Here is an 18549-nt window from a genome sequence, read left to right on the forward strand (position 1 = left end):
ATTCAACGCGATTTTTGCAAAAGAACTCTCCCTTTGGGGGGAATTGTTCTGGTTCATCAAATGTACCCCACATGATGTAACGGAAGTTGTTTGCCGCTTGTTCCTGTCCTTTGTTCAGTTGACGTAGGGTTGCAGGGTATGCCAGATCTAATCACTCACGCCGTACTCGCAGATGAACACACCACAAGTCTCGCAAAACTCTCGTGTTACACCGTTGTTTTGCTTAAATGCCTTTGGCTTTCCATGACTGTACCCAAATACCTCAACAGGCACCTAACTACGCCGTCAGCGTTGCTCTCTTATGGTTGCTAAGCCTGACTTTGGTCGTTAGCCCGAAATTCGTGCCGAATGCTCTCCGGCAACTATTACAGTGGCAAAGGGAAGTCCGGGCTTCATCAGGAGATGATAGAGAAACGGCGTATTGAAGATTACCGCAGACACATTTCCCTTCGTAGCTAGGCATGTTGGATGTTGGTTTTTTGCGAAGCAATGGAGGTCTACAAAGCTTTGGGCGGATGTGAGGCTTGAGACAAAGAGGAGTGAGTTTTTTTGTTAGGAAACATTATAAAGAGCTTTGTTGTCTTGGAGATGTATTTTAGCCATGTTCAAATGCTGACGTCAATGAAAGTCTCGCGGCAAATTACGTCGTCATCACGTTTCGAAGATGATTCCAGGACCAAGACCCCAATCTCGGAGGCCCCGTCTCCATAGCCGGTTTTTAATTTAGAAACTCGACTGCCATTCTTTATCGTCTAAAGATAAATTTTAAGCAGTTAATCCTAGAGCAGTTTGAAAATGGATACAGCACCCTTCAACAATGTCTTTTGTTAATCATAAAGAGATCTCAGCCCCGGGCCGAACAACTACGTTTTTGAGTTTCCACTTTGTTCATATACACTCAATTCCGTTACCGTCACTTTCAAGTGGGCAAAGACATTTCCGTCGAAGGACGAGCTCGTTCAGGCGTATAAAGTCAGTTTCCTCTGATAGCAGTCCTGTTCTTTTTGAATTATTCACAATTCACCAGTACAACTTACGACTACCTAAAGATTACAAAAATGGCTTTGGATTTACTGCCGACCGAGCTTCAGTGCTCATTCATCCGCCTCCTAGACCCTATTGGTCTGATATCGCTCAGCCAAACAAGCCAGCACTTCCGTCTCCTTATCAAACCTACGACGGGGCACTTTGTCCAACGCCTTTTGCAGATGGAGACTCTTGAGGAGTACGGAGGACCAATGCCCTTCCTCGCACTTTATACGGTCCACTCTGAACCTCTCGCAGACGAGTGTAACGACGTTCGCTGGGCCTGTACCAGCTGCCGTCGTCTTCTTGTTCGACGGTGTTTCGGAAACATCTTTATTCAGGAGCCGCCCTACCAGAAACTCATGCGAGACTCTCCGCTCTATGATGCGCCAACGACTTGGGAACCAGTGGCAGATATGGTTCACAAGCCTACGATTGAGGAGGACGTGTTCATAGGCTCTGATCGACGGAACCGCAGATGTCTCGAGTGTCAATACCGCAGAGGCGAGCTGGGGCCACCCAGTCACGAGGCAGATGGAACTGCAAGGGTACCTGTTCAAGAAAGCCGCAGGGTCCTATTCGATTCAGAACTGGACAGGTACTTCCCAGGGCTTTCCGACTTTCTGGGCCATCAGATCCCGAAAGCGCCAGAAACTATGTATCTTGACGATGACATATCCCAAGCAGCGCAATACGACCTCTCTCCTGGGAAATGTGGATGGTGCGTTGCCCTGGGTGCACTCGTTGGAAAGAACTGCGAAACCTTCGTGTTCAAGTCCATCACCTAGTTCCAATCCGACGCTCTGAACGAGACAATTTCCCGTATTTGTGGGACGATCTGGAATTCCGCGAAAAGGTGGAGGCTCTCTTGAAGGGTGCTTGCTGCAATGCCTGCTTTGCCAAGGCCAATGGGCGCCTCGAGCTAGGCCACGCACTCGGCAGCAGGCTCAGAACTCTGATAGACAGGGCGCTTCAGGAGGTCTCTTCAAAGCTGAAGGAGCATGCGCGTATCTTCGAATGGAACACGGTGTTCCCGGAGATGGGGAAACTTGAGCAGCATTTGCAAGAGGTTGAAGCGGCAATGTCTTGCTTCGACGTAAAGTACAAAGTCCTACATGAGAAAGACATTGCAGATTTGAAGGGCTATCGCACATATGCTATAAATGTGCGGGATCAAATTTATAAGGACGAGATATCGCCGACAGAGAGAGACTCTTCGGAACTGGGCGCTTGGGCAGGGGGCCATAAGCTATGCGAGGATATCTTGGAGGATTTGAAGACGTGCAGGAAGGTATCCGAGGAGAGCCCAGAGGCTTTCGCAGCGTGGGCACTTGATAGAGACGAGTCGACCTGGGACTATGAAGTTGAAGCAGCCCTTTCGCGGGAGATATGGCGCTTTCCGTTGCATAGGCGTTAAATCCGTATCGACGAAATAAAGAGACCCAAGTCAGTGGGCAGTGGTCCTGGCTTGGGTCTATTTTGTAAGAGAAGTGCCCCAATCAACGTGCATGATAGTAAAATATGGTTCGATGCTTTGTTGTGAGACATGGACAGATATCAAAAGAAGCATGGCTCAGATAGCTTCGTTTCAACGTGGTGGTTGGGAATGCCCTCGTGGCGAGCGCCACAAAAGCACCGCCCCAGGGCGCAGCAATGATCAACAAGCCCCACCCCTGTACTTGTGTAAGAACACGTTGACGACGCATCAGGCAGCCACCTCGCTCAGATGCTATAATAATGCGTGGGAAGCCGTCTATCTATAGATTCATCAAATAGCCATTCCACATTGTGGCAGTACTCTATCATCTATCGTTGTTTATCTGGTTTGATTCAATCATTCACAATGGGCTCCAGCAACTCCTCACTCCCTCATATCCATCTTCTCTGCATGGAAGAGCGCCACGTCGATGCCTTTGAAGCTGCACGTGTAGCCAGGAAACTCCCTGCATCATTCTCAATTGAGATTCATGACTACGCTCTATCTCAACTCCCCTCATCTGTCCAATTCGACACAATCGTCTCTCCGGCAAACTCATATGGACGACTAGACGGAGCATTCGACGATGCTATTTCCCGCGCCTTTGCACCTCGAGATGACTACCATGCCCTCACAGGCGTTGCTCAAGCAAAACTCTATGAGCAATGGCGTGGGTTTGCACCTCCAGGAACTTGCACTCTAGTCCGCATCCCAGACGAATTCCACTCTCGGTCACGAAATGTCTGGGGCACGAAGCGTGTTGCTCTCTGCCCAACAATGCGCATGCCCGCAGACGCCAACTGGGACCGTGAAGTCGTCTACGAATGCATATGGAGTCTTCTCTGTGCCGTCGACAACCACAACCGCGACGTAAGAACTGGCAAAGCCCCTGAAGGAGAAGAAGAAATTCGCAGCATTCTCATGACGCCGTTGGCAACTGGCGTGGGGCGCTTGAGTCCTGAGAGATGGGCAGCTCAGGCTGTTTTGGCCATGAAACATTTCACCGAGGCGTCAGAGAACCCTGAGAAATGGAGTTCGCTTGGATGGGCAGAGTTGGGTAAGAGCTGTGTCGAGACGCAGTTGACTTGGAATCTATAATCATTCGAGGTTAAGACCCTATTCAGATATTCAAGCGAATAGACATACTTGAGGGAAACGAGGGCCAAACCAATGAATATTAATAAGAACAACGCATTGCTCTGACTTATTACTTCTTTACCAATTCTTCCCCAGGAAACCATCGTTGAAAATAGTGACAGTTGTGGCTTTCGTGAAACGTCATTAACAAAATGCACATTAGTTAAAAACTTGAATGCATTATCCAGCCTACTATCTGAAGAAGCTCTGATAGATCAATAATCCAAGCTTTAATTAAACCCATTGGTAATCGGATTCAGATACGTCCGGTAGTAAAACAGCACAGCCGTATGTGCCTCTTGTGAACCCTTCACCAGAAGGGTGTTCGTGATATTCTGTTTACCATCGATCAAGTCGTTGCTCAGAAGATACGAGAGTACGCATGCACAGAAACCTCCCGTCATAAACTAACGGGGCATCATAAGCTTCGACGTTAGTTACCGAGCTCAATATTGACTTACAAGTCCGAGAAAAGGCAACCAGTCATCCCACCAGATTTCGCTGTTCGCTATCCGATGACTCGCGAATCGGAGGATGACAGCCACGACAGCGAGAGGATAACAGATGCCAAACACCATAACGGTCCGTTGCCGGTATCTTGGTATCATGAACTCGACATCGGATAGCTTGAGCTCAGTAGCCATAGCAGAGGTCGAGCTAGGAAACGAACAAAACAGAGTTAAGCTCAACTATCTCTCAACCTACAATTACGCTTTAAGGAGACGGAGTTTTCTAGCATCCTACACCATCATCATCGGGGGAAAGTGGTGTACGGCCCCGTTTGAAGATTCTGTCATTGCATTGAACCTTAACGGGGTTCGCCAATAGTGAATAACGCCTCCGGTATAAGCGTGTGGAGATGAGCAGGGTTGTACAAGCACCATGGCACGTCGGGATCACTACCCCTGTGTGTGGGAAGAGTATGGAGTACCTGTTGTGTTATTTTCCGCAGTATAATTAATCTCACGCATTAAAAATGCAGGTAAATGTGCAACAATAACCGACATTTCATGCTCCATACGTGGTCAGATACCCCAGAAAGACCCAGTGCTCCTCTCCACCTCGGCTCTTAAGCCCTACATAGGCGAGGGATCGCCCATCAGCCGAATCCTCTTAATTCAGCTTGTCCCTGACTTCTGCATGACACTAGTCTGCTAGATCGATCATTCAAAGCTCAAGCGCTTGCTGTCTAGCCGATCACTTTGGGCCGCAGTGCAGGCCTGGACTGTCTCGCCGGCAGAGGTCTCCGTTCTGTAAGGCGGTAATGGTGAAAGTCAACATTCTCGGAAAGAGAATAATACGAAGGCCTTCCCCGCCGGTTCCCAGTTTTCTCGTCTTCCTCTTGGCGTCGATGGAAGGTCTCGGTTGCGAAGCCCAGGACAGCAACCCACACTTCATCAGCGATCTGCTACGCGAACAGGCTGAAGACATATATTGCTCCACATGCAATTCTCTCGTTTAATGGATTACTCACACCGAATATGACTGACTTAGACCATCATAGTTCGCTATCACACGCAAGAGAGACAATGGGTTAGATGATGGAAAGCTGCCATCAATCGACGCAAATTCAAAGGCTACAGACGCTAGTACAACATTTTAAACACCATTCCTCCTCAACTATGTCGCTCGAAATCACCAAGAGCAGCGATCAAAGCACCCAGGCCTACTTTCCAGCGAGACCATGAGTTCCCGAGCCCGCTTCCAAGGCGTGAGCTGACCTTCCATATCGTGAATCATAAACGTCGTCTGTGACCGGGGACCTTTTTTGGTGGGGGTATCATCCAACAGACGATGAGACACGACTGTGGTCGCTCATCTCGGCCGGTCCAAAGAGCCGCTGTGGGATGCAGACAACATTGTGGGTTGTTGTCAGGTTGATGAAGGGGGAATGTTTGGTGAGATTTCGTTCAGCAAACAAGGATGCCTTCTTCAATGCATCAGCTTAGGCCTTGGGGGCGACAAGCTGGGAGACCTCGGGGGCAGCAGCTCCGTTGAGCTGGGCGATTATTGTCTCAACCTTCTTGGGTTCCACGACGGGCTCGGCCTTCTTGACTTCGGCGACGGGCTCGGGCACAGGCTCGGGTACGGGCTCGGCCTTTGTGGGCTCAGCCTCCACGGGCTTCTCCTCGGCAACGGGAGCCTCGACAACCTTTTCGACCTCAGCGGGCTTCTCCTCAACGGGAGCAGCCTTCTCTTCCACTACAGGCGCCTCAACGGGAGCCTCAACAGCCTTCTCCTCAACGGCGGGTGTCTCGACCTCGGCGGGCTTCTCCTCGACAACCTTCTCCTCCACAGGGGCAGGCTTCTCTTCGGCAGCGGGGGCCTCGACTGGCTTCTCGGCTTCAGCAGGCTTCTCCTCGACTGGCTTCTCAGGCTCGGCGGCGGGAGCCTCCTCGACGGGGGCAGCCTTCTCCTCAACGGGAGCGGGCTTTTCCTCCTCAGCGGGCTTCTCCTCCTCAACTGGCTTCTCCTCAGCAGCGGGAGTCTCTTCGACAGGCTTAGCGGCCTCGGGCTCGGCAGGCTTCTCGACTTCAGCAGCAGGGGCCTCGACGACCTTTTCCTCGACAGGGGCGGGCTTCTCCTCGGCGACGGGAGCCTCAACGGGCTTCTCTTCGGCGGCGGGGGCTTCTGTGGGCTTCTCTTCCTCGGTAGGCTTCTCAGCCTCGACCTTCTCGGGCTCAGCGGCCTTCTCCTCAGCGGGAGCTGGCTTCTCCTCCTCAACAGGGGCGGGCTTCTCTTCGGTGACCGGGGCCTCGACAGGCTTCTCCTCGGCGGGGGCAGCGGGGGCCTCCTCGACAACCTTCTCAGGCTCGGCCTCGGCGGGCTTCTCTTCGGGTTCGGCAACCTTCTCGGGCTCTGCGACCTTCTCCTCCTCGACGGCGGGGGTCTCTTCGGCGGGCTTTTCGGGCTCGGCCTCGACGGGCTTCTCGACCTCAGCCTCGGCGGCAGGCTTCTCTTCCTCGACAGCCTTCTCAGGCTCAGCGGCGGGGGCTTCCTCGACAGGGGCGGCCTTTTCCTCCTCGACGAGCTTCTCCTCGGCAGCAGGAGCCTCAACAGGCTTTTCCTCCTCGGGCTCAGCAGCAGCGGGGGCCTCCTCAGCGACCTTCTCGGGCTCGGCGGGGGTCTCTTCGGAGGGCTTCTCCTCCTCGGCGGCGGGAGCCTCCTCAGCAGCCTCGCTTGCGGCGGGGGTAGCGAGCTGAGCCTCGAGATCGGCCTTGGCCTTCTCCAGAGCCTCGATCTGGGCAGCGGCTTCCGAGAGGTGCTTCAGGAGATCGTGGACGGTCTTGGCCTCGGTCTTGAACTTGGAGAGGAGGGCAATGGCCTGCTGGGCAACATCGCCGTACTTTTGGGCGGAAGCGACATCTGGGGTTGTTAGCGTGTGGACACCCTCCCCTGCTCGAGAATGATATGCTTACCGGCTTCTTGGACATCCCAGGAGTCATCAAACCAAGCCATGTTGAGTGTAGATAGGCGAGTTGTGGATTGTGCGGGTAGAGGTGGAATGCGTTTGGTTTAGCTGCTCGTTCAAGCTTGTCGTTGTTGTAGAAGGCTTGAGTGAAGGATGGCTCTTCGTTTCAACATGGTGAAGATATCACGTCTTATATAGACGGTTGCTGCTATATCCCAGACCATGCCGGTAGTCCTGACCGAGTGCCTCACAAGGTCGACTCACGACAGCTTCGTAGTCAATCATGCCACACCGGGTGCAGGCTTCCCCTCAAGCGACCTGGCCGCCACAACTGGGAAGGGAATCTCTGGGCTCGAACGTGAAGCGGGCGGCCAATGGAGGAGTTCCACGAGAGGGCACACGACTGATGATCGTCGACGACACCAGGCTGGTAGGTTATCCCACCCCCGCAAGCGCAAGAAAACCTCAGGGTCCTCGGCCGTGCATGGCAGGTCATTCGACGGCCTGAGCTCAGAGCGAATGCACGCAACAGGCAACCCCTGCAGCACGCACTCTAGCGCCTGGATGGTTATTCGTGGCTGAGTGACAGAGCAAAGCCAAGGCTGCCTAGGTGCTGCAAGAGTTGTGCTCTGGTGGCGAATAGAGCCTCGGAGCCGAAAATAAACAATGCCCTCATAGGATAAATTGTTTGGGGGTCTTTGTTTACCAGCGGCTCTTTTGCCGGTTCGTCTAGAGTTATCGTGATGCCGCTTGCTTGAGATGTCAGATGATTGACCCTTCTTTTCTCCCCCGCCAAAGACTAAGGCCACTAACAAAAAAGGACCCTGGATGTTTTTTTGTTGGCGCCCGCATCGGAACATCAGGCGAGGCCTGGGGTCATAAAAAAAAACAGTGGCTGGGGAGCTAGAAAGAGTGCACCCGGAGCTAAGACTGCGGGTGTTGGCACCACATCAACTGGGATTCGATTCTGGGCGTCTATTCAACTCGGTCAATGGGTACATGAGATCGTAAGAGCCTTTGTCAAAGTGTCACCGTGACCTTGAGCGGGCACCATAGCTGCGAGAAATTGTCTCATCTGAGGAGATTGGCGCGAGTGAGGCTGGAGACGACCCATTCCGGGACTATGCCCAGTTTGCGCTGTAAGTTGGGCTTCGTTCTCAGCCATTCTGAGGCAGCTGTAGTCCATACGTAAATGCAATTGTCATTTCTTGCGCGAGGCTCTCGCAGAGATACAATATCACACGCATCCGAGACAGCCACCAGCGACCCCCAATGTCTCGAGTATAGCCGTGATAGATGAACTACCAGGTTCTTGACTCTCACGCCTGCGCTTGGTGTTGTACGTGGCACACCGCCATTCATCCCTCCCCCACGAACCGGCAACCCGGGTAGCGTTGAGGTGCAGCATCCCATCCCATCCCATCCCATCCCCATGCGCAATTGTTTGCTTGCGCCTTGACCCACAAGTAGTCGACGCATGTTCCATTCTGGGGACCGGGTTTATTTTTCTCGTCCACCTGAAATTGACGGTTGAGGCTGCTGGGATAACGTCATGGTCAATTGTGTTTGGTGATGTTACCCCTCATTGTGTTAAAGTGATGCTATTCCATCCTTTCGCATGTCGGTGAAGGATAGTAAACATGTAATGATGGCAGTGAATATCATGACTGTAATATCATTTTCTGGTTAATACATGATAAGCAACCCCCTTGGTTCATCTCGCAGCAATCCTCATCCTGTAAAACTGCACATTGTTCAGGGTAGCTCTCTCATTGCTCCCATCAAGGTGGCCATACTCTGCAGATCCCATTCATTAGCGCCCACTCGAGATGCATCAACCCAACAAGACCTGAGTGAGGCAACTGACGTGTCCGTGCCTGTAAGCGCGTTTCCCAATTCATCATCTTCCGTGGACAAGAGGTGGTTAGCACGTCCGACTGACAGATCCTCTTCGGGCCTCGTTCGATAAACAAGATGATCTAGCCCCTCATGCCGACACCTGCTGATTGGAGTGGAAGCCACCGGGAGATCCCGATATCCATAGCGTGTTTGTATCCAGGCCTGTCGACCTGGCCCAGTCTTTCACTTTGTTATCCCTCACGACATCGAATCCCTCCATCACCAGCAAAGTGTGAGGCGACACCATCTGCGTAACCGTTTGCCATGCGCTTCCGAGCGTACAATGCCTCGTTCTTTGCGCAAAACGCACTGTCGTGAGCAGAGCACGCCGATTGTGCCAAGCACCACAGCCAGCCCAGTCCATCGCGTGGGGCGAGCGTCTCGGTTGATGCCACGGCCGTGACGGGCTGCATCAGATCCCAATTCTGCTGCCAGTCGTAGTCGATCATTTGGTACAACCGAAACGTCAGTGCCTGCAGCCGTCACTGGATTTCCGCCTCTTGTAGGGTTCCCTGAAAGTCAGAGGCATGCGCCGCGTAGGCAAATCACCATTTGTCATTTTCAGCTCTGCTAAGCTGTCGTCTCTCAGACTCCGACCAGATACGCTGTTGTATTCTGAGAGGACCTCGTTCAGCACCATGTCCGTTGATGCGATGCACTGTTTGCCATTTCTCAACCTCGAGTCATGGTTTACGGCTCCGGGTTGAATTCTCATGTTCAAGATGCCACGGTTGCCAAAGTCTTGATTGCCAGCACCAGCGATCAGCTGTCTCAGAGTTTCTCGGCTGCTTGACAAACCAACGAGGTGACACCGTTCAAGGCCGAACTTGAATAAGGTGCTGCGTCTAGATACGGTGGCATCGCACAGCTGGCAGGCTCTGACGAGGTAACAACTCGCGCTAAACAAAGTGAATATAACTACGAAAATATTCAGTCCTTACACTGGTGAGACAATTTCCTTTCCTCCGTGACCCTCAAGCCGTTAATGATACCACCCGCCTTATCCGACTGCGCCGTGTCTTCAATTCTAGCTTCCCTTGTAGCTTTACAAGATCAAGACAGGGTCCAGATCATCATCGTCAGAAGGCTTCAATCCTCTCAAGTGAGTCTCAACACAAGACCAACATGGCTCTTTCGGAAGAATAACAGTACGTCTCCTTAAGCGGATGCTAACCCCCACGGCAGCGAGCCTTCCTAGCCAGTTCCCAGATGTTCGAACAACAGAGACAGCGGCGTCAAGGGGTGGTGTAAGTAATTCTTCACAGTTGTCCACTGTGACAGTTTGCGGAAAGGTATCCGGAATCGTCTGAGATCCCCTTTGCTGTTCGTGGTCACTGCATATAACACGGGACACCAGCGGGTTACTCAGAGTCGACAGGATGTCGAGATCACATACCCATTCCGAGCTGTCGTAGACCTGGACCAGGGTTTCCCGGAGGGCACTTGCTTCATCAATGAAGTGCTTATCGTGGTTCAGGCCAGGCAATCCAGGCTGATACTGCGTGAGGGTCAAGTGCATCGATGTTTTCCAAAAATTGTCCTCGAGTTGCCCTTGGAACGGCTTGTGGTTGAGAACGGTCCAAGCCTCAGGGTTTGGCTTTCTGATCCTTGGTTCTGGCGGTGGGATGAGGAATGACAACCCTGGCTGTCCTATGTTGCCAGGAACACGTTTGATTTCGGTCTCAACGGGCGTTTCATAAGGGTCAGCCATCATGGGGCTGGCCACAAAGATGGAGTTTCCATAGGTCATGGCGAACACATTTTTCAGGTATCCGATGTCATAGATGCGACCCGAATCAAACATTGCGATGCAGGCAAATGCCTCAGGTCGTGAGAGTTTCAAACTCAGCGGTGAGTGACGACTTATACCTGCTCTTGAAAACCACCGGGCGTCAATGAGTGACGTGCGTGCAACAATTGAAGAATCAACGGTTGCTTCTGGCAGGCGTGAATACATCTCAGCTGCCGCAGCACAGGCCTGAAGTGGTTGCACAAACTTGGGATACCTTTCTCGATATTGGGTGGCGAACCATTTCGTCAAAAGATCGTAATCAATTCGATCAAATTGGTCAGGCCGAAAGGCTTTTTGGGATGTCTCCCCTGTGATGAAACGGCCGTGGGGTTTGGAGTCGCCACCTTTGCGAGGATCAGTGTTGTGCTCGGACATTGCACGTGTTGTAAGTATTTCGGCACGTGTATTATCGCCGGCGCAGAACACAAGGTCTACGGAGGTCTCAGTCACAGCTGGTTCTGGTAGCCTGTCAACCTCACAAGTCCAAAGTATTTAAACAGATGGCCGAAAACTCACCACCTGCAAATCTCGTCAGGGCACCCTGGAAATCTGAACCGTTCCCAAAATCTGCTCGCCGGTTGTTTGGGTGAGTTAGCATGCGTATCTCGTGCACCGGCAAGCAGATTTCCCCTCGACCATGAATGTAGCTCATGCGATCCTCGATAAGGCCCAACTCATAAGAGAGGCATTCTTTTGCCAGGTCCCAATGACAGGCCACGGAACAGCCTCCGCGTATCTGGCAATCGCAGATCTTGTCAGAGCCTATTATCCTTTGCCCAAATCGCATCAAACTGGAAGTTCTTTCTCCTCGGGTTTGCGCAGGGCCTCCTGTGTAGCAAGCCTCACCACAATCGCATGGTACTCGTTCGGTTGGCACTGAAATCCATCGTATGTGCCTCGCTTCGCTTTGGGTAGTTGATGGATGAGGCCGGCGAACAAACCCAAACTGATTGCCTGCCCCGAAGCCTCCATGAACAGGTTTTATGGTGGCATACTCGTAACGGTGTTGGTTATAGTGGTATCGGACAACGTAATTGCTGCTGGACAGGCCATGGTCATCCGCATATTGCCTTAGAAACCCTATCCACGTTTCAGGGTCGCTCAGCAAGGAGAAGAAACATGACATGTCATGCAGTCCGAAGAATGGCGGAGGATAGGATGCAGGCTCACAAAGAAATCTGGGGTGACGGCGACCATAGTTGACCAATTTGATAGCAGTCTCCCTCTCGACACCATCTCCAGATACGATGTCATCTGCAGCCACGAGAAGTTGTCCAATCCAGGAGGTCTGAGCCGTGATCATCTGCATCCGGCGCAATCGTGACCTGCGCTGCGTTGAACCTTGCGCCAATCGCTCGGGCGAGCGCAAGGCATTCAACAACCGAGCCATGATGTTGATGTGGTCTAGAACTGGCCCGTTGAAACCTGTCCAGGTGGCGAAGACACATCCAAGTAGGACGTACCGGAATTGATCCATAGATAGCCGCGCAGAGTCCACGCTGAGGGTACGATTTACGAGGACTGGTTCGCCGTAGTACCTCAAATACGCCAGTGGCAGGGACCATACCACGCTGCCAGCCGTCTCGGAGGACCTCTCCACGTCCACCGTCAGGATCCCAGAGCCAAGAATGAGCGGATCATTCTGGCGAATGACATCGGGCCCACGGCTCAGGATACATAAATCCGGATACAGGTGCCAGGAATTGATGGCCAAGAGAACAGCACCATTCCGAACCTTCTGTGGGATGCCCTGAATGAGGGAATCCATCGAAGACATTGCATCCTTCCAGGCCGCGATGACACTGTCGTATGGATCGGTTGAACTGTTGACCGGCATCCCAGCCTCGTCGGAATACAAGAGGGCGACCTTTCGTTGTTCAGCCATTGCTGCATGCGCCGTGTTGATCCAGGACCGAGCGCTATTGTCCCAAGCTGCCAGCCCGTCTCTTGTGAATTCTTGCTGGGTTGCCAGTGCCGTTGCCATAGCCTTGACTGCGTCCCTCTCTTTGTCAATGGTGCTCTCAATTTCTGCTTTCCTCTTCTCGATAAGCTGCAACCAAAGAGCAATTGAGTCAGCACTGTCAAATACTCCGGAAATCATAGATGCCAGCAGGTGAATGGCAATCGCATTTGTGCCAGAGGTTGCTGCTGCCCACAAGCTGGTCGAGTCGGGCCCAACAAATTGAGAGAAGATACCGTGTCTGGCTCGCTCTTTAGGATCGATGTGCTTCCGCTCGCAGATTTCGGACACGCGCTTGCCATAGGCTGATAAGAGATGTTCGGCAGGAGGCGGAACACCATCAAAGAGGGCACCCAGCTTTCGGGCGGTTCGGTGCAGCGAACCTCTCTCGGCATTCTCCCTTCGCATATCGCTGAGGCTGTTGTCGATACCTCTAAACTCCTTGGGGGCCTCCAGCCTGATGAGAGTAAAATCCAGGTTAAGATTGGCGGCTGCGAGAGAAAACTCGTTCTGGACGCTGGCTGCGCTAGCAACCAGCTTGTTGACGAGGGAGTTGGCCATATCAGCTTGGTCTGTGAAAGGAGTAGGTTTTTACCATCACGCACCTTTCGGTACTCCCCTCGTAAGATTACCTCGAGCGGGGAAGCCTCAGCAGGGCGGGGTTCTTGCTATGTGGTTGGTTGTGAAGAACCAGGCTGAGCTGGCTGCGAAGAAACAGGCCAACTTTGCAGTGAAGAATCAGGATGAGGATCACCTTCGTCATGCATATACAACTAGACCGGGACTTGCACGACACTCAACTAAGACAACGGATTGTATAAACCACCTCAAACTAATGCCATAGCTTAGTTACTGGTTGAAACTAACACCCTGGCAGGATAGAACGTATTTTTCTTGGTCTCGTCGGTCTGACTGTGGTTTTACGCCATAATCTCATCCACTCTTTGCTATTTGCGTCGCATCATACCAGGACTCACGTTTATGTTATGCTGTTTTCGGCATTGGAATTTAATGTCGGCATGTATCAATAACTGTGTTCTTTGTTATTATGGCTGATGGTGATCAGTTAATTAGAAAGCAAAACTCAAGAGGACTGGATAGACACAGTACCTGTTCACGAGTCACAGGCGTAAAAACGATACTTCTTCCGTGACCGATCCAGCCACCGCTTAATGATGGCTGGCCAGTGGCATCCGTTAGGTAGGTGGCGTGGCTGGCAGTATTTGAAGCGCGGTTGCTGTGCCAGGACGAGATGCCGAGATTCGTCTCATCTTGCTTGAAGTTAGAGCCGCCGAAGCCCTTGACCTATCTTAGCGGCCTTGTCCCGAACCATCACATCTCGCTTATGCCAAGTGTCGGGAGAGTTGTAAGCCCACCTGAGCCTCGGCGCAACATACAACTGCAAAGGGAGGCTGGAAACCGGTCTTTGGTGAGCAGGCTGCACTCAAAGAGGTTATGATCGGCAAAACAGCAAGAATTCTTCTGCAACTGACAATTTGCATATTTACTCACGTAAATACCAAGTGCAAAGTGATGGAATATATTTGTTAAGGCTTTGCTTCGCTCGATGCTAAAAAGCGTCAAAGAAGCCATCGTCTTGGCCGCGACTGAGGTGCCTCCGACTTTGATTTTCAACTGGACATGATATCTAGATAAGCTTGCCGCGCAATAAATCCTCCCCTACTTGCCTGCAACTCCGGAGTTCGATCTACCCTTGCCACATGCAGCTGAAACCGTCTCTATTGGAGTACATTGACTGAGTGGGTTGCACAGCCCCCATGTGGTTACGATCAACAACCAACAATCTCACCTCATCCTAACTCTTCATCAGTTTAACAACAGCTATTTATTCGCGAGGGCCTTTTGTTGTCAGTTATAAACGCAAACGACTTTGCACTACGCCATCCCAACCTGGCTAACGCCAGAATACTTATTCTTCATTGATACACAACCATGACGACAGACTCTCCCTCATTCACCCTCTTCCCAAAACTTCCTCCCGAGTTGCGCACCCAGATATGGCAACAAGCCCTACCAATCATAGGGCCCGCTCTATGCCGACACCGAAAAGGCCTCTGGCGCCCACGATACCTCCACCCAGGCGACGAGGGCTACTTTCCAGAGTTAGAAGACAACATCGAGCTTGATTTTCGTCCCGAGTTGGTGATAGAAATCCCGGTGGTACTACCTCTTATACTTGTCAACCGCGAGGCCCGTAGCGTCACCCTGAAATGGGCTCGCGAGTATGGCATCAAGATACCCCCCAGAAGCGATAACCACACTTGCATGCGACCATTTGATCCCCAATGGGACATAATATACGTCGAAATTAGTCAGATTACGGATTTCTACATGGCGCCTCATGAGCGAATGTTTGAAGATGATCTTATTGGGAGAATGATCTCCTCAAGCATAAGACCCAAACGTCTTGCGATATCCGAGATGGCATTCCGAAGTGACGATGTTAAACCCGATATCCTCTCCGCACACAACTATGCGTCACATCTATTCGTCATTGTCGGAGAACAGCCAGACTTTGAAGGCTTGTGGGAAGTTGACAGCAGTCGAGGAAAGTCCGTGTTTTGGAACTACAAGAAACTGCGTTTTGAGATTGGAGATGGCGAGTATATCACGGATGAAGGGCTTTATCGGATTATCGAGGAAAACAAGAAGGATATTTCAGAGGATCTTGTCCATTTCGTTGACCTCGAGATCAGACCTGCTTTTGCTGTTAGGAGGTAACCTTGTTTTCGACTACGGCTTGCCCTGCTGAGTGCGGAGGAGGACGGCTTGTAAACTAGCTTTAATTTCTAGAAAGGCAGATATCACATGGAAAAGTCAGCTATGAGAAGACCGGAGATTATTTTCCCCGGACAAGCTCACAGGAAGAGGATATAGCGTCTAATACACCACTACCCTTCAACACCAGACGAGCCGTCATCGTATAGGGGTTAGTACATCAGTTTGTGGTCTCTTGAAGCACTGAAAACGCAAGTTCGAGTCTTGCTGACGGCAATTCATTCTTTTTGCCATTTCTTCATTGTTTGGGGGCGTTCAGCCTGCATGGGTCATGAATCATGATGATACCACCATGGCATGCATCCACAGTTCCCTCAATTGGAGTTGAGCGGTGGATGATGATAGAGAATCTTAACTTAGCTTCTTGCAGCTCTGGAGGGAGTACTCACGGTGTTGTTGTAGCTCTCAGGCCGAAGCATTGCAAGGTTGAAGTTTGGATAACTCCATGAATACAGCGGCATAAACTCGTCCATCTTCGACGTTCATGAAGGAAGAGTAGTATAATCGCACTCTCATTTGTATTCAGGGTTATGTCAAAGCCTTTGCTACTAAATATCAGCATGGAAGGAGTCGTGTTGGCGTTTTGGGATCGGATCTTCGTTCTCAATGGTTGGAACACACCTTCTGGCAAAGCGAGTTGCATCTATCGCCTCACCCTATTGCATTAAACATGATAGAGAAACTCATGTATAGAGGCGTCAGCAGCATTCCGCCTATTCCCCATCCATGCTCTGGTAAGGCTGAAAAGGTTGCATGGGGCTGGGTCACGACCTCCGTTATGCACGTTTCGTAAATTTCCTGCACGGATCGTCAACTTCCCTGCTCATATTTATTTACGAGATAACATACATATTCTTTTACAACAATTAATACGAAAAATGGATCCATGTAGACAAAAGACGCCATTTGCCACCTGCGTCTCAAGTCAAAGCCACCAGATGGCCATATCAATCGGGCGACTATTGATTGATTGTCGGGTAAGATTTTCATGAGCTAAAGGTCCCGTGAAACCGCCATTTCTTGGCATTTCGACGATCCAGACGATATGAGAGGCCGGAATAGACAAGCTTATATTAGGATCTGAATCCCTGTCGAGAGCTGAAAATAAGCACGGCAGGGATCTGCTGTGTTAGTGCACCGCCTCACAGAATGAGTCGACTCGCATATTAAATGGTTTGACGTGCCCAACGTGAGTTATTTACCTCAACCTCGACATCATTTTCAGTCAAGATGCGCGTTGATCTGTCTGCTTCGGTTCTCTGTTTGTTGTCTTCGCACTTCTTTGGCTCGGTTGCGGCTAGACGAGGAGGAGGTGACTCGAGCGATGGAGGAAGCAGTGGGGGAAGCAGCGGAGGCAGCAGTGGAGGTGGAAGCTCTGATGGCGGTAGCTCGGGAGGGTCATCTGGTGGCGGAAGCTCTGGCTACCCCTATGAGCCCTCTCTCTACCCCAACGGCTTGAGCGACAAGTTCACTTGCGGCCTGGGAGAGTGCGGCTGCCAACAGCTCCAGGAGCGAGAGATGCTCTTCGGTCTCCCAGGCATCTACTATAACGGCACTATCACCGTTCGACATCGCATCAAGGACAGCACGGTGTGGGAGCTCAACGGAGCCAATGGCTGCGGCAACGACGACGACGATGAGAAGAAGTACACCTATCCAGCTCTATTCGTGGCAGCGCCCAGAGGAAACAGCTCCGATGTCAACCCTTTCCACTGGAACCTTTACGGATTCCAGCCAGCGGACCAAACCAACCAATCGCGTGGTCCTTACCTTGACGTTTATCAGCGATGGGTTCAGATTAGGTCAAGCGACTTTATTCTATCCAAAACCTCATATGGCGGCTCCTTCGCCTTTGATGGCTCAGATGCCCTTTATCGAAACTCGGATTCCACAGACGAGCAGCAGACCACGCGTGTCTATTGGGACACCAAGATCACCGACTGGGATGACGACAAGTTCTCAGCCTCCGCAGAATACACAAATGTCCCTCCCATACCCGACAACGCGTACGTTCCTTACAACGACCGTTACGACGTTCGCTTCAGCCAGTACTTCACCCTCAGCGATGTCTGCGCATACAACCAGACCACTGGCTCCGGAGCCCTATTCCAACCCCTTCCACCCAGCAGGATCCCCAAGGGCAACGATTACCTCAACACCACGACTCCAACTTTCTGGCTTAGCAAGGGCGCCAAGGCCGAGATGAAGGACATCGGGGCAAATTCAATGACCTTTTCGCTGAAGCAGACCATCAAGTCGGCTTACCCGTACATAAGCGACCGACAGGCCATCTGCGGAAAGAACGAGGACGTCACCTTTGTTATGTCTGAAGTTTTTGAGAGGTCTTATTTCAGGGAGATGCGCACGTACGAGGACTACAACGACGCGGTCTGGAGCATGGATCTGGACATTAGCATCGAATTCAAGGGCGAGATTGTGAGCGAGAACAGCACGCGGATCACCGGAAGGCAAGACGGCGACGTCCTCTTTGCAAGGGTTTACGCGACACCAACGCCGAAAGGAAGTTCAGGAGGATCAACAAGCTCCGCCATATCATTGACGGAGCTCTCAGGCGTAGCCACATGGGTCGTGGTCGTATTCAGCATGACGCTGCTCGTATTTGTGGCGTGAGGGGGAGAGGAGAAATATCTAATCAATCAATGAAAATCATTACCCTAGGTAACTTTGTACCTAGTAACGCCGCGTTAAGCATATATACCCGCTTGTTCGACTAAGCGACTCGACTCGGTCTTGAGGAAGCCTCCGTAGCTCCCACCCCCACCTCTTGGTCTCGGGATGGGATTAGACTTCTGACTGTACCCACGATTCATGAGGCTGCAACGTACGCGTGTGCAGCGCGTCTCTCAGACCCAAGATATATCGACTCTGCTGATGAGGAGGTTCATTCCGCTCATTGACGTCACTTGCCCCTCGTGATCGGCGGTGGCCATAGCAGCACCTCACAAAGCTGCCAAAACAACGCACACGCTACCAGTAAAGCACACTGACTCAGGTACTGTGGATGGCTACACCCGATTGACTAGTGA

At 51.7% G+C, this 18549-nt stretch overlaps 6 protein-coding genes and 1 non-coding gene across 7 annotated transcripts; 4 read left to right on the forward strand and 3 right to left on the reverse strand.

Moving 5' to 3' along the window:
• Nucleotides 1-2869: 2869 nt before the first annotated feature.
• LRP88_02454 (uncharacterized protein) lies at nucleotides 2870-3601 on the forward strand (the record flags this gene model as incomplete). Its single annotated transcript, XM_083239105.1, has 1 exon — nucleotides 2870-3601. One exon carries the CDS (start codon nucleotides 2870-2872, stop codon nucleotides 3599-3601), a length of 732 nt encoding a protein of 243 aa, XP_083104235.1.
• A 1984-nt stretch (nucleotides 3602-5585) lies between these two features.
• LRP88_02455 (uncharacterized protein) lies at nucleotides 5586-7099 on the reverse strand (the record flags this gene model as incomplete). The annotated part of the gene is made up of 2 exons (XM_083239106.1): nucleotides 5586-7006; nucleotides 7060-7099. The coding sequence occupies 2 exons, from the start codon at nucleotides 7097-7099 to the stop codon at nucleotides 5586-5588; spliced, it is 1461 nt and encodes a 486-aa protein (XP_083104236.1).
• A 2897-nt stretch (nucleotides 7100-9996) lies between these two features.
• Nucleotides 9997-10755, reverse strand: LRP88_02456 (uncharacterized protein; the record flags this gene model as incomplete). Its single annotated transcript, XM_083239107.1, has 1 exon — nucleotides 9997-10755. One exon carries the CDS (start codon nucleotides 10753-10755, stop codon nucleotides 9997-9999), a length of 759 nt encoding a protein of 252 aa, XP_083104237.1.
• Nucleotides 10756-11724: 969 nt separating this feature from the next.
• On the reverse strand, nucleotides 11725-13264 carry LRP88_02457 (uncharacterized protein; the record flags this gene model as incomplete). Its single annotated transcript, XM_083239108.1, has 2 exons — nucleotides 11725-11780; nucleotides 11914-13264. The coding sequence occupies 2 exons, from the start codon at nucleotides 13262-13264 to the stop codon at nucleotides 11725-11727; spliced, it is 1407 nt and encodes a 468-aa protein (XP_083104238.1).
• A 1392-nt stretch (nucleotides 13265-14656) lies between these two features.
• On the forward strand, nucleotides 14657-15445 carry LRP88_02458 (2EXR domain-containing protein; the record flags this gene model as incomplete). The annotated part of the gene is made up of 1 exon (XM_083239109.1): nucleotides 14657-15445. One exon carries the CDS (start codon nucleotides 14657-14659, stop codon nucleotides 15443-15445), a length of 789 nt encoding a protein of 262 aa, XP_083104239.1.
• Nucleotides 15446-15636: 191 nt separating this feature from the next.
• LRP88_02459 lies at nucleotides 15637-15718 on the forward strand. Its single transcript has one exon. It is a non-coding gene; the product is annotated as a tRNA-His (tRNA).
• A 1014-nt stretch (nucleotides 15719-16732) lies between these two features.
• LRP88_02460 (uncharacterized protein) lies at nucleotides 16733-18133 on the forward strand (the record flags this gene model as incomplete). Its single annotated transcript, XM_083239110.1, has 1 exon — nucleotides 16733-18133. One exon carries the CDS (start codon nucleotides 16733-16735, stop codon nucleotides 18131-18133), a length of 1401 nt encoding a protein of 466 aa, XP_083104240.1.
• Between the last annotated feature and the right edge of the window lie 416 nt (nucleotides 18134-18549).

This window comes from Fusarium phalaenopsidis, assembly GCF_050370095.1.
Source record: "Fusarium phalaenopsidis strain FUZ10S chromosome Unknown contig_32286, whole genome shotgun sequence".
NCBI lineage: Eukaryota > Fungi > Ascomycota > Sordariomycetes > Hypocreales > Nectriaceae > Fusarium > Fusarium phalaenopsidis.